The sequence below is a fragment of the Varroa destructor genome, unplaced genomic scaffold (genome assembly GCF_002443255.2).
Source record: "Varroa destructor unplaced genomic scaffold, Vdes_3.0 BEIS01000006.1, whole genome shotgun sequence".
NCBI classification, from domain to species: Eukaryota; Metazoa; Arthropoda; class Arachnida; order Mesostigmata; family Varroidae; genus Varroa; species Varroa destructor.
Window position 1 is genome coordinate 1699222 of NW_019211459.1, and position 13182 is coordinate 1712403.

The following is a 13182-nucleotide window of genomic DNA, read 5'->3' on the forward strand; positions in this document are numbered from 1 at the left end:
CAAAAAGCGTTCACTTTAAAAAATATGCCCGCGTCATTTCAAACGACTCGATCGGCTAGAACATAGCAGTCGCAAGCGTCAACCACCTCAGCAGCTTCGTTCTCTATGAGCTACTGCCATGCTATAAATTCAAATGGCGCTATGAAACAATTGATAGAGGGACAGCAATGCACATTTATCGCTTATAAACTAAATTCGAAAGCTTTCGGTTACCAAACAAAATAAAGGCACAACGCACTAAAGATAGATAGCAGAGAAAATTCTGATTGGCAATTTTTCATCTCAGTAACAAAGAGATTCTCTCAGCGTAATACTAGGTCAGCAGTTGACTTTTCTCTGTTGGCTATTCTCAATGGACCGATGTGAGACGTCAACTCGGCTCGATTTACGCTGACTACAGCGACAAACTCAGCCTCAGGTGCCTCGACGACGTATCGTTTTTGTTCTTTCTTAGGATTGCATGCCGACCAATAGTATAACGATTGACTCAAGGCTGCACTTTATAGCTTTGTTCAATGCTGTCTAGAACGTGGACATGTTACTGTATAGTAATACTGTATGGGTGGCCCGGCCAAAGTGATAACCTGAACTACGGATTTTGGTAGAGATCAAAAACCTTGGATATTGGTGTGCGCATTTGTTTCTACTTAACAAATGCGGGAAGCTTTGCATGGTGAATTCTCTATGAAAATTTATTTGTTATGAAGCATATAGCAAAGCTCGTTCTCCAGATGGGTCAACGTTTCGTGACAAACGTGACGTTTTTAGCTGACCACAGCAGCTTCGAGATTACATCATCCAGCTTTTAGGCGAATAGGTTTCTCATACAATCAGGCCTGCTGAGATTGGCTACTGAAACTTTCGTAGTGCTGCTGTAGGCTTGCTGCAGGTAAATGTGAGAGCCTTCATATTCAGACCGTATATGTCGCTGCAGCATCCTACAAGAATCTGCTTTACCACGCCTAACTTTTTCGACCTCATTTACTCAGGTTTTACATATGCACAGCATTATGCGAGTGGAACCCGTATCACCAAAAATAGGGAGTTGTTACCATAAAAAGCTACACACGGGGAAGAGCTTCCGATTTTTCTCAACAACAGACCAATCCAGGTATGTTCCTTTAGAAAGGCAAGTATTTTCATGATCGAACAGATGATATGAGTCGAAACGATAAAATATAAACTTGTCGGGATCTACTAAGAAATATGGCTGGTGAATTAAACTCCAAATAGATAAAAATAATCCATGCAGGAGTAAACAATAACACAGAACACGAATGCTAGCTATATTTTCTTTTATTGAATTATTTTATAGGATGAATATTTGTGTGTATGTGCAATGCTTGTGATACGTACATTTTACTAGAATTGTACAAATTAAGACTAAAGCGTTTTTTGATCAAATTAAGTACCACTACGGTTATTCTGTGGTTCTGGAAGTTCGGGTAATCTGGCAGGGAGGATGTAGCCTATCAGGCGGCGAAACTAAAAAACAATGACTTTCCCTTTCGGTAGCCATTATCTCCGTCTTATCGATCACCAGCTCAAACGGACATTTCTAATGTCGCATTCCACAGGTACCACGAGTGGCAAATAATCGTTCTCCTTTGCCGTAGTGCAAAATCAGTGGGTTAACAAAATTCCGCTAATTTACATGTGGTATCAAGGGCACGCGCGATATACATTTATTTGTACAACTGTAGAATCTTAGAATCTCCAATCTCGGAAACATCTCCGATGTCTCTAGTCTTGAGGACTTGGAAACGTGGATCGCTGTGGTTTTTTTGGTTCATTACGCAGAAACTAAGGAAAAAACTCAGGATAAATATTCTTCAAAAAATTCAAACGATAAAAAGATTTGAATATCTCTAGCGAAATGTCTCACTTAGAATTAGTCCAATCAAAACAGCATTTTTCATACATTCAGAACTGTTCGTTGTACACCACCTTATAGCTTCGGCATCCACTAGGGAATAACATACATACATACATAAAATACATGAAGTCAATAATAACTCCTTTCTTTTGCTGAGGTGAATCAACTGGTAACTTCACCAGTACAGTGAAGCTGTGTCTGAACGTAAGTTGTAAATCTGGTAAAGAGCTAATATAACGGATCCTACCCGCCACAATTATGCCAATACGCTGACAGAGCGCTTCGCACTCTTCTATCGAGCGAGAAGTCAGCATGCACGCGTGAGGTGAACCTACTCCGCGTTGAAAAGCTGTTAGCGCATTGCCAAACCTTTCGACACGCTGTAGTGTCGATGCTCGCCGTTGGCTCAAGGAAGAGAAGCGGCGGATTACAGACAATTGTTAAACCGCTGCACAGTTTCTATTTCGTTCGACCACTGAAGTTATGCATCAACGTATCAGCATGGTCTGACAGATCGGTGGTATGTACAGTCAGATCACAACACTTATTTTGCGCGATGTTTTCTCTTTGTTGCTTGATTAGACGCCCTCGTCAATGTTATTGTTGTTGCCCAACGGTGTTTAATTAACTATTAATTTTTTAGTAGTCGTCGACAAAAAATATTAAAAACGTTCTTGGTATCTGGCTCTTGTTTATACCCAATATACTCATATAACAATATCTTATCTGGTGTTTCTTTTTACCAATAAGCTTTGCTTGATCAAATTCAAAATGCTCGTACGTTGCTCATTAGGGCGGGCAAGATCAATTTTCTTTACAGACAAAAAAGATTGCCATTCATCGGGGGCAAGAAGGTGAAAGCATCTTCGCCTCACTGTATATAATTTGCTTCCGTTATTCCTTTTCTTAGCTAGAGGCTCTAACTAGAATTTTGGCTGATATTGCTGTCTATCTGCCTGTCCCTGTCTGCTTTGCTTCATATCGAATTTGACCAGGTCATGAGTAGAACAGCCCCAGAGGGTATAGGTCTTGCAAGATATCCACCAGTGGCTGCCCTTCCTTCCAAGTACGTCGAGCTCACGAAAACGGCCCTAAGATCGTACTCATCCAAATCTTGCCGCCACGGTGACCTTACCCATGGAAGTAATTCGCCTGGCTTGATAAAGTTCTTCCTTGTCCCAAATAAATATTCGTCTGTAGGAAGTAGGCATCAATTGATCAATTGCAGTAATTAGCTCGCGCTCGGTATGCGCGTTTTGAATGTATTCAGATGTAACAGAACAAAACCGTATAATACGCATAGATACAGTTCTTAATAATAAAACCTACTTAAATGTCTACTAGCTGAACTTGCTTATGAATATCGGTCGACGTAGCTTGCAGCATGCGATATCGGTTCCAGTACACAGTGGCCACTTTCGGAAACCTAACAGAATTGTAATGTGGGAATACTTTGGATTGGAGTTGGAATAATAGAATCGAAGGTCGAACAAGTTTCAGTGGTGTTTAGCAGCTTCTAAATCACGCTTGTCTCTGACCTAAATTGAAGGTATTGTTCTATTAATCTGTATCGAAAGACTCACGTCGCGTAGGACAGCGGCCAGCAATGGTCAATAATAAACTCTGGGCTAATCTCCTCAGCGGTGAAGGGACTTAAGATGCAACGATTTTGAGAAATCTTTATGTGTAACAATGGCTATGCAAGCAGAACACGAGACCAACGCGTTTAAACCTATACACATACCCGGATTATATCTTGCTTTGTAGATAGACCTAAAAGCACCGGCTCCAAGAAGCCTTTCCAGGGTGAAATCGCTAATAAGAGAGAGACACTGAATGGCTAGTTCAGGTCGATTCTCGAACGAGGCTACAGCACTACGCTCTGAACGCTAATCAGCCACCCAGAAGTATATCGTAGTTTCGTTTGCGTACTCTGTTGAAAAGAGTAAACTGCACGAAAGCGATCTTTTATGAGAAAGAATCCAAGATTATTTACGTTGAAACATCTCCAGTCCACTAACGACTTGACGATTTTGTTTTTCTTTTGCCGCAGTGTAAGAAACGGCTCTTCTGCCGTCGCTCACAATGACTACTGCAACTCAAACCACTTCGTCGCTCTTCTTACCGGCACAGAGGCGCCACATCACCACGAGGCATCCGACAGTAAATCCTTCTGCTTTTCCTAATTTTTTTTTGTATATATAATTGTACCCCATTCTTCTGCGTTCTCAATGTTTCTCTGTAGTAATACTGATTTCGGCTGAACCTGTGGGAAAAATGTGTACTAAAGACGAGGTTGCACCCAAGAAGCCTAAGTTTAACGACATGGTCTCTGTGCGCAGTTATCACGAACACACATGTTCCGAACTGATACTTTAGTTCTTATAAATTCAGATATATATTTTATTATAGTAAAATAATTACGCAGTGAATCGATAAGAACTAGGGTATCGCCGTATGAGTCTGGAGTCGAACGTCCTTCTTGAAAGTGCGACGTGATGTTCACGCCAGCACCGCCGGAGTAACTGAGCCCGAAGCTAAATGCGTTAAAAGGTATTTATGCCCAAAATTATATTCATTCCATTCAATGAAAACTTAGAATGAGAACTTAGACATCACGAACACGTATGCCGATTACGCAAGAAAAAGAAACACCCAGGAAAACGAAAATAGACACCTATTCGTTTAATATTTGAACTGCTGGTTTCATATATGTTTCTTACAACAAAACCTCGCTTTATTTTATATATACATGTATATATTTTGTTTGTATATGTATATGGGCAACACTTACCCTAAAATATCATCGAACATAAGGCTGGTTACTTTTGATCCATCGAAAGCAATCAAGGTATCGCCTGAATACACATACAGTAGCACGGTAACTAATGTCACGGAAGCTTTCGTAGTTGGTTCATAGTAGGAGCCTACCCGACGTTTGAACATATCTGAACCAACGCCCAATCCAATCGCGACCTACAAAAGTGCACGACGCAGAGTAACTCTTATACGATCATTCACTACAAGGAAGCTCACCGCGACGTTATGTGAGCTACGAACATGTATGTTTGAGAAAATGCAAAACAAGGTGGTCGCACACACTACTTCAATCGGTTTGAAATACCCCAGAACAAGACGCATATCTGTTCGGCCCAAAGTAGGCAGATGGTCTCGGATGAGAGTGCCGTCACAATCATTTTAGCAGCCTTCAACTTGCGCTCGCAAGCCGTCGATAACGCTCAGCCCATTGACAGCTAAACCCGTATTTTACCGTATCATCTAATTATTCTAATAATAGTAGTAAGAATAATGAATTATATTCCCGGTCACTGTCTGCGAAGTTTACTTCAAAGCACATTGTCCGGCACACCGGATGTTTTTCATGTGTATTATTTATAATAAATAAAAACCTTCGGTTTAATAAATTGCAATCATTATTAAAGAAATTCACGGATTTTTACTGTTTCTGCCATGTAAGCCTGAACTTCGCTGTTCTATATACAAAAGATAACAATAAAGATTTATTAACATTGCGAGTACTTCAGCCTTTAAAAAAACCTGTTTTCGGTGCTAGGGTTTTTTTTTTAACAAAAAACTACTGCGTAGGCGTATTCAATCGAAGGCTACAACGGTAATCGCAATCCACAACTATAGGCGTATTCTGTAGTATTTCTAGCGTCGCTTAAGTGTTCTGAACAAGCCCTTTCGATATATATTCTGTGATGCTTATTGCTGTCGGATAAGGGCGATTAGGATTAAGCGCGATAGCTTTGACAACGAACAAAGGCGCAGACGATGCGACTTCAGCGGGTACACCTGATCGCATAACCCCCTGAAGCATGGTTGAGATATACCCGCCTTTTTTACCTGTTTGTGCTTAAGTTCTTTAAGATACTATAAGATTATGATTCATCAGTATTTTAGTGCTGGTAGTAGCTTTTCGCCGAGGTACCCCTTTTATATTTTAATCAACCGCAATCATTATAGACGAATTCAGAAAAAGTGCTCTTTACGTAAACGTGTTGTTGAGTGTTATTTCAAATACAAAGCCCTAACGCCGTTATCTTAGTTGCAGTTTGGTGCTATATCTATACTCAGCTCGAATCCGTTCTATTTTGTGGCAAACAATTTTCGCAACGCGATGCCCGCTGACTGGCCAGCTTTTGGCGTCACGCTAGCCCTAATTGCTTTCAAGTGTAGAAGCGCCCCAGTGCCCTGTCATTACAAATTTTTAAGGTTTTGTACTCGCGAAAGCTGCCATGACTTGGTCTCGGGAGAAGCCTCTGGCATGATGAATGAATCTGTGAGGTGCTCTCGATAATCTTTGGCATCCTTGTTTCTAGCTGCCTCATACATGACCTCCCTAAATGCCATTAAGCGGTCAACAGATTGGGCATTGACAATATCGTTGTGCTGGATTGAACCATGTCACATGCTGGCGATCAAGATGTTGATGGGACAGCGTTGTTTACAGACGCAATTGAAATTGCCACGCGCTGCCATTCAATTAAACTCATATAGTTAACTATGCTCAGTATATTGTTGTATCGACCTTCAGAATTTTTCGTTCGGAGAGATTGCAAAATTTCAATGAAGTTTGCTGAAAGACTCAAATCAGTCGGTACAATCCTACGAAAGAGCCGCTTTACCACCAACAATGTTGAAAATAGTTGTGGCGCCTAAACAGAGTGCGTAGACTTAAGCCTGATCACTGAGGATAATCTAACCATATTTGTATTGCACAGTCCTCGAATATACATAAGTACATCATTATGACACTACATGTCAGTAGTAGAGAAATAGTGCGAGCGTTGATCAGGTGCTTGACGAGAACAAGCAATCTGTAAAGGGGGCTGTCTTTCAAAGCGGAACTGTAAGCGACACCAACGGAGAGAAGAAGGGACAAACCATTCCTCGGCCGGCAGTTCACAACTGATCAATGAAGTGCCAGGTTCATCGAGGCCTAACCCAAAGTGGCCTTTTTGTGCAAACTCCGCCCAAAAAAATTGTTGCTTCCACACTTTCGTTCCTCAAATTGATCTGTGGAAAGTGTAGAACGACTCACAGTTGAAACTCACTGCATACACGTAGACTATGACATTTAGTTCGGGGAACCGGTACGCTTGTACAATTTACAACACAGCACCTAATATAATAAGCGAGTGCTGCATTTACTTTAAACTCCAAAATATATAATGTCATGATGGTTATGCGTGTCTTGCTCGTTCGTATCGACCTGAGCGAGGACAAAGTCTTATTAAGGCAAATTAGAATAACTAACAAACCACAAATGGTGGAAAAGCCGACCTTAAGTAGAAAAAAGACCTACGCTACAATGTGACTAAAAGCGCAGCATCCGAAACGTCGTTTCGTGTCATCGGGTAGACTATGACGTAGCGCAAAAGCTTGCTAATTCAAGCCAACCCGTATGTTGCAATGCCGCTTTTACTATAAATCTAGACAGTAAATTACATGCGGGCATCTTTTTCAGCATTAATAACTTTAATTTATCGAATGTCAAATAAACAGTACCTGTACAGTTAAATGTTCATTCGTAGATATTCGTAGAACATAGATCAAATTTAACCCGGATGGAAAGCTTGTACAGACTAAGCGGATTCGCGGCCTAACAATATTTTCTGAATCCTCCAAGTTTGCATCCGCTTTTATCAGTATTGGCCATTGTTTTCTCTCTAAGGGAGCCCACCTAGTGTGCATTTGGCCTTTTTGCATGTATGGGAAACGGGTATTAGTCATTTGCGTAACAGGCGTTACGGATTTGTAACGATGTCTTATTTTTAAGCCAATTTCCTTTGCGGTCACCTGCAGGACTACGTAACTGAAATGGACGCTCTAACACTGCTTCACTTTATATGTTACAGTAACGTAATAGATCATTGTAAGCATTGTGTGTATATTTATTATCATAAAATTATATAATTTATTACTGTTGTATATTTACAGTAGTATGCTGTATTAGAAGGGCGCCATATGTCCAATATAGAAGGTTTAGATAACAAGCTACTAGCTAATCATATATTTTTAATTGCTATAACATTCAACTTTTTTAATCCTCTTTGTGAACGTATCGATAAGCTTACTAATGTCCGTGTAGCCAGTTAGCGTTGCGTAGCAGTCGATAAGAGCTTAGGTCCGAGGTCATTTCGTCAGGTTCTCAGTGCGAACACGTTTGTGAGGCATGAGGATCTCGCTTTCTGCTAGTACAAGCTACGACTGGTGGATAATTGTGCGTAACTACGTGCGTACAGGCCGTATTCCCGTAATCGTTAAGCGTATGGAGGCTAGCAATGTTTAATATATGCTAGGTAATGCGCTCTGGTAACGGCCACCTGTGCTGACGTAGCGTTGATCAAAGCGGAGCTCATAAGCTGCTGCCCGTATTAAGCTGTACAGTAAAATCAATCAGGCGATGAATATCGCCTTTGAGGGTCAGCCAACAAGAACTGAAGTCTGACTTCAAAATTTTCGAAAAACACTTAGTGAAGTCAGGAACGCAAGTAGAACTGTTTCTGTACTGCTTGCGACATTTAGGTTTTAACTTCGACGAAAAAAAAAAGTATAATTCAGAGAATGCTTTCGTATGTTGGTGTTCGGTTTTTATAGATTATTTCGGGTCAGCATGGCTTAATAGAGCATAATGAGCATATTTTAAACTGAACTTCTGATATAAACACATATACCAAAAAGATTAAATCGTGACATGTGCGGTACATTTGTGATAGGTTTCTGATAGCACAGAATAATGCAATCAATGTAATGAAAATAAGGTTCAAAGTAATAAGCAATCATATCACATATAGAACAGCGGAATAGGCATAGTGGCTTAATAACCAGGTGTGGGAAGGATTTTTATTCATCGAACGTTGGGCTACGTATGGAGTGCTAATGTATATATATTCCACTTTCTGTTACTAAATACGAACGTAAAAGCTTTAGCCGTCGCGCTTGTACCCACGGGTCGAGGGGAATCAGAGAAGTTTCGGTTGATCCGAAGCAGCTTTCCAGCCGAAGGCTCTAGCTCGTTTACAGAAGCTGATATAGCAAAGAGTTGTTTAGGGCGCGATAGAAGGCTTGTCAGAGTTCGCAGACGTTTCACGCAACCGGGATTTCGCTATTACGGAATTAAGTAGCGGAAACACCACTACCATAACGCCTAGTTTCCACTGGCTGTACATTACCGATGAGACATACTCAACGATGTATTTTTATCAAATGAGCTAACTAAAATGAGCCATTCGACGCGACTCAAGTCTTCAGAAACACTGGAAAGAATGTAGCTGACATCCAATTAAGAGGCCAGTTATGGAACTTCGTGAAAACAAAGTTCTCATTGCGCGACTCCAGTAGGTTACTGGCAACCTGTAGTAATAGCGTCGTGAAATGTCCACCCGCAAAATTGTTCGACTCACGAATGCCAGGTACTGCAGGTTCTTCTAAAGAGATTTAATTCGGTCATTGACCTAGCACAGAAGCTGGCCTTTGCACCGAAGAAAAACAAATTCAGGGAACCGGTTAGGTTCGATAATTCGATGCAATTTCTTCTCTTAAAGAATTTTGAAAATGGATTCAATATACTCGCAGAAACCGCTACAAATAAAGGCTCGTGTCAATCAGAGGAGGTAGTTCGGCTTCTAGAGATCACACAGTCATCTATTCAATCTTCCTTCACAAAAAAGCGTGACGTGGATATGCTTCTGCTGATCTATATCTCAAGTGCTTTGTTAGGGACAACAGACAATTCTATTAAGAAAATGATCTGTTATGACGAAAACAAACATCTAAGCCCGAAAAACAGGCCAGTGTTCACACATTGGTATCCTTTCGATGTCTACCAAAGGAGAATTCCTAGAAATTCTATTTCGGAAAAAGTATGGATGTTCCTACAAAGGTGTTTCCAGAAATGCTGTACATTCTTAGCGAGGAGGAGTGGCTGCGCATTGTGAACTGCAAAAGAAACAGTACTCCTTAACGCGAAAAACGCCTTCGGCAGTACTCTCAACCAAAGAGTGCTTTTAGAGGCCGTTGTTTCCATGTCACTTATCGCTTCCTGATTTAAAACACCTTTTAACAATAGAACGTGACGTGTGTGAAATCTTTTACCGCCTTATGGTTACCTCCGCAATGGTACAACGCGATAACAAAGCTATCGAGAGGCATTTGAACTCTGTCGTCAAAAGATGCCGCAGTCAATCATTTACAAAGTAGTTTTTGAAACTCTTGAGGAATGTTATTGTATGTAGAAGCCGTGTTACGGCAAATATATGTCCCGCATTAAAAGAACCCTTTGATATAATTCTGCTCAAAGAGGCGACAAGTGAATATATCTTTTTTGCGACTGCTAGTCCGACTGTTAGAGAAAGTTAATCCGAAACACACCTCTAAAGGTTTTTGTAAGGGGTAATGTTTTTAATAGAAACGAGTTGGCTAAGGCTGTGCCTTATTCAAGGTAGCGATTGTGTGAAATCAATAACATTTAGCAATACGTGTATCTAAATATCTTTGAGACATTTATATATGATGTTGTTAACACCGTTGCTCTCTAGCGTTGTGTTGTCGTTCGTTTATACACAATCGTTTTTGCCTCCTTACCCTAGGACCAGGTATACGTACTTCACGGAAGTACGACGAGTCAGCTATGCCGACAGCTAAACTTTAAGGCGGCTGTGCCCCTTCTTCCGGGACCTGGCTGGGGGTGACTAATAGGGTGACATGTTTGTTTCGTCGGCGTACGCCACGGCAACGCTACGAAGCGTGCGTCGACGAGTCAGAGCTTATGAATCAAGAGTCAGTGGATTAAAAGGGAACGTAGTGGACATCTTCGTTTTGCCAACATCAAAGGCAACGATAGGTATCCCATGATACCGTTTTGGACAGTCGGGGCGGGGCGTTGCTTTGTAATTAAGGCCGAATATTATCGGCACGGTTAAATGAAGGGAAGCAAGCCTCAATTTGATAAAGTGAATGTATAATGCAAAAGATACGGACTGGCGGGATCCCAGAATAGACTGGATTAAGTAAGAGACAAGAGGAACGTAAGAAATAAAATGACGAAATAAATTGTACAATGTTATATGTAACTTTAATAAGACGGCCGATGAAACGGCTGGTCAATCACTATTTTCATCAAGAAATATTTGAACTAAAATCGACTACGGTATGAATACAATAACCAAAGCCGTACTTTGAGCTCTGTGGTACTTGTCTGGTTCCCCGGATATTGGGCGAACTCTAAAAATCGTTCAACGGTAGAAATTATTCTTAGCGGTAAAAGCCCTTCACATTTAAAAACTTGATTTGTTTTGAAGGTTGACAGCGATGTAGGACATTAGAATCCGCGTTGAATCATCCTGGAATAATTTCACCAGCTAGGCAATTCATACTTAAAAAACGTTTTATTTATAAGCTATATGTATCTTTTGTTCTAATCAAGGGGTTTGTAGTCGGCCGCGTTAAATCGGTAAGTGACGCTAGCACAACCCAGCTATCCCGATATTTATTCTGAACATGTTATTATTGTATAGTACGTATCGTATTGTAGTGTTCAACGGATTTTGGATCGTGTCGAACTCACATTAATTCTAACGGTGTTAGTACTATTTGCTTCTGTATCTGAGTTGTCTTTTTACAGAAAACTGTATATGTACCTAGCCTAGAGGTTGTAGATTGAAGAATTGGTGAATGGAGTATCTATCGTTTGTGGCAGAAGGAGGAGCCACTATGTAAAAGTGGTGCCTACGAGCCACAAGACCAGTCGTGATTAAGGTAACCCAATGATTCAACAATGGCATCTATGAAAGCACTGAGAAAATCGTAACATTTAATACAAATATAGGGATTATGTAAAAGGCACAACATGCCCTTAGGGCAGCAGCGAACCACTGAGTTATCACTAAAAGTAAGACATTACATTTCAGACCATAACAACAAGAACGAGAAAGTAAGTCGACCGCTCGAAACAATTAAGCAGCTTCAACGATCGAGGCGGCATTTATTATAAGAAAAAGCAAACAATAAAGCTTCAAAAAAATTCACGTCGTACTTGAGAGACACGTATCTCTGACATGACTTGAACTACCAATCCGTTTTTATTGTGGCAAAGCTGTCAAAAAAGCCTATGCGGATGTTTTAAATAACATAAATCCAGCAACAACAACTAAATACTCTGACTTGCAGAGTATTAACTCTGTAACCTAGTGACGTTTTGATAATAAGAAAAAGTTTCGAGCTTCTAGTGGAGACACGAAACAAAATACGTCTCAAGGCCGAAACCGGCGTAGGATACACTAAATATGTGGAAAAAAGAAAGCAGAAAGAGAAGAATGGAGCTTGCTTGTGATTTACAAAGTAATTGCAGACGAAAGCTGTAGGTTAAAAGCAAGCGACAAAGATCGTAGTGATAAAATAAAGAACATAATAAACAAAACACTATGATTCATAATTGTAAATAGCAGAAGAAAATACACAAAAAATTCATACGTGATGAAACGTAAACTAAATTGACAAGTCATGTGTCAGCTTCTGCTTGGGAGAAGGCAAAAAACTTTTAGGAGATTTTGCTGTGGCCTTGCTTGAAAAAATGCAAGACTAAAGAAAGCATATATATATATATATATATATATATATATATATATACACACATATATGTCAACGACCAGAGACCAGTAAATGACGCGAGACCTGACTTGTAAATAGATATAAACAAGCTATAAATAACAGTGAAGAAGGGATTACGATGCGACTACCGATAGAGAGAAAACAGCGCTCGTCCTTCGAAATCCCGCCGTGCGAAACCCGGCAGTAGTGTGATCAGGCACGCCGAAATATAGATAGCTAATAGTACGAAACGACAAGCGCGCATGAGATGGGAGGGTGGTGGGAACTGAGAAGTGGATACTCAAAGGCCACATTGTGGACAGCGCAGTAAAGCATTCAATCTTAATTAAACACAAAGGTAAAAATGACGAGCTTTAAAAGCGCAAGAGAGAGAATTTGACGCGAGCTAATGCGTCTGTGACGGAATGTGTGGAAAGTAAAGAAAAAAACTACCTGCCAGAAGGTTGGTTGTTTGGGGTTCGATGGCCACGTGGTATTGGAAGATAATAACAGCAACAAAAACAGACATCGCGAAATGTGTGAAAATAAGTAGTAGTAGTAGTAGTAGTAGTAGTAGTGGTGATGAAGAGATAAATAACGAGAAAACAAAAAAACGATGCGAAAAGCAAGAAATACAGGTTCGAAGGTAAAGCCGATAATAATAACAAGATGTGTACACATATATGTCAAGG

General features: G+C 40.4%; 1 protein-coding gene and 1 long non-coding RNA gene across 17 annotated transcripts in view; one reads left to right on the forward strand and one right to left on the reverse strand.

Annotated features, from left to right (window-relative positions):
• The window catches only part of LOC111253082 (uncharacterized), a 30572-nt gene that overhangs the window by 11413 nt on the left and 5977 nt on the right, over positions 1 to 13182 (reverse strand). For 3 of the 6 annotated variants that reach the window (XM_086993200.1, XM_086993199.1, XM_086993201.1), the window contains 2 exons: positions 4671 to 4852; positions 1279 to 4413 (listed from right to left, as the gene is read on the reverse strand). The exons of the other annotated variants lie outside the window; for them this stretch is intronic. In XM_086993200.1, the coding sequence (XP_086849326.1) occupies positions 4194 to 4413; positions 4671 to 4852 (402 nt within the window). In that variant the 3' untranslated portion in view covers positions 1279 to 4193. Of the gene's footprint in view, positions 1 to 1278; positions 4414 to 4670; positions 4853 to 13182 lie in introns of those variants that run through there. 6 annotated transcript variants of the gene reach the window in all.
• On the forward strand, positions 296 to 12441 carry LOC111253081 (uncharacterized). 11 transcript variants are annotated; one of them, XR_015330388.1, is made up of 5 exons: positions 416 to 673; positions 990 to 1111; positions 3930 to 4039; positions 11526 to 11659; positions 11812 to 12441. It is a non-coding gene; the product is annotated as an uncharacterized LOC111253081 (long non-coding RNA). The 11 variants fall into 11 exon arrangements; XR_015330394.1 differs by having other exon boundaries at positions 296 to 418; positions 990 to 4429; XR_002674469.2 differs by having other exon boundaries at positions 416 to 1111; positions 2034 to 4429.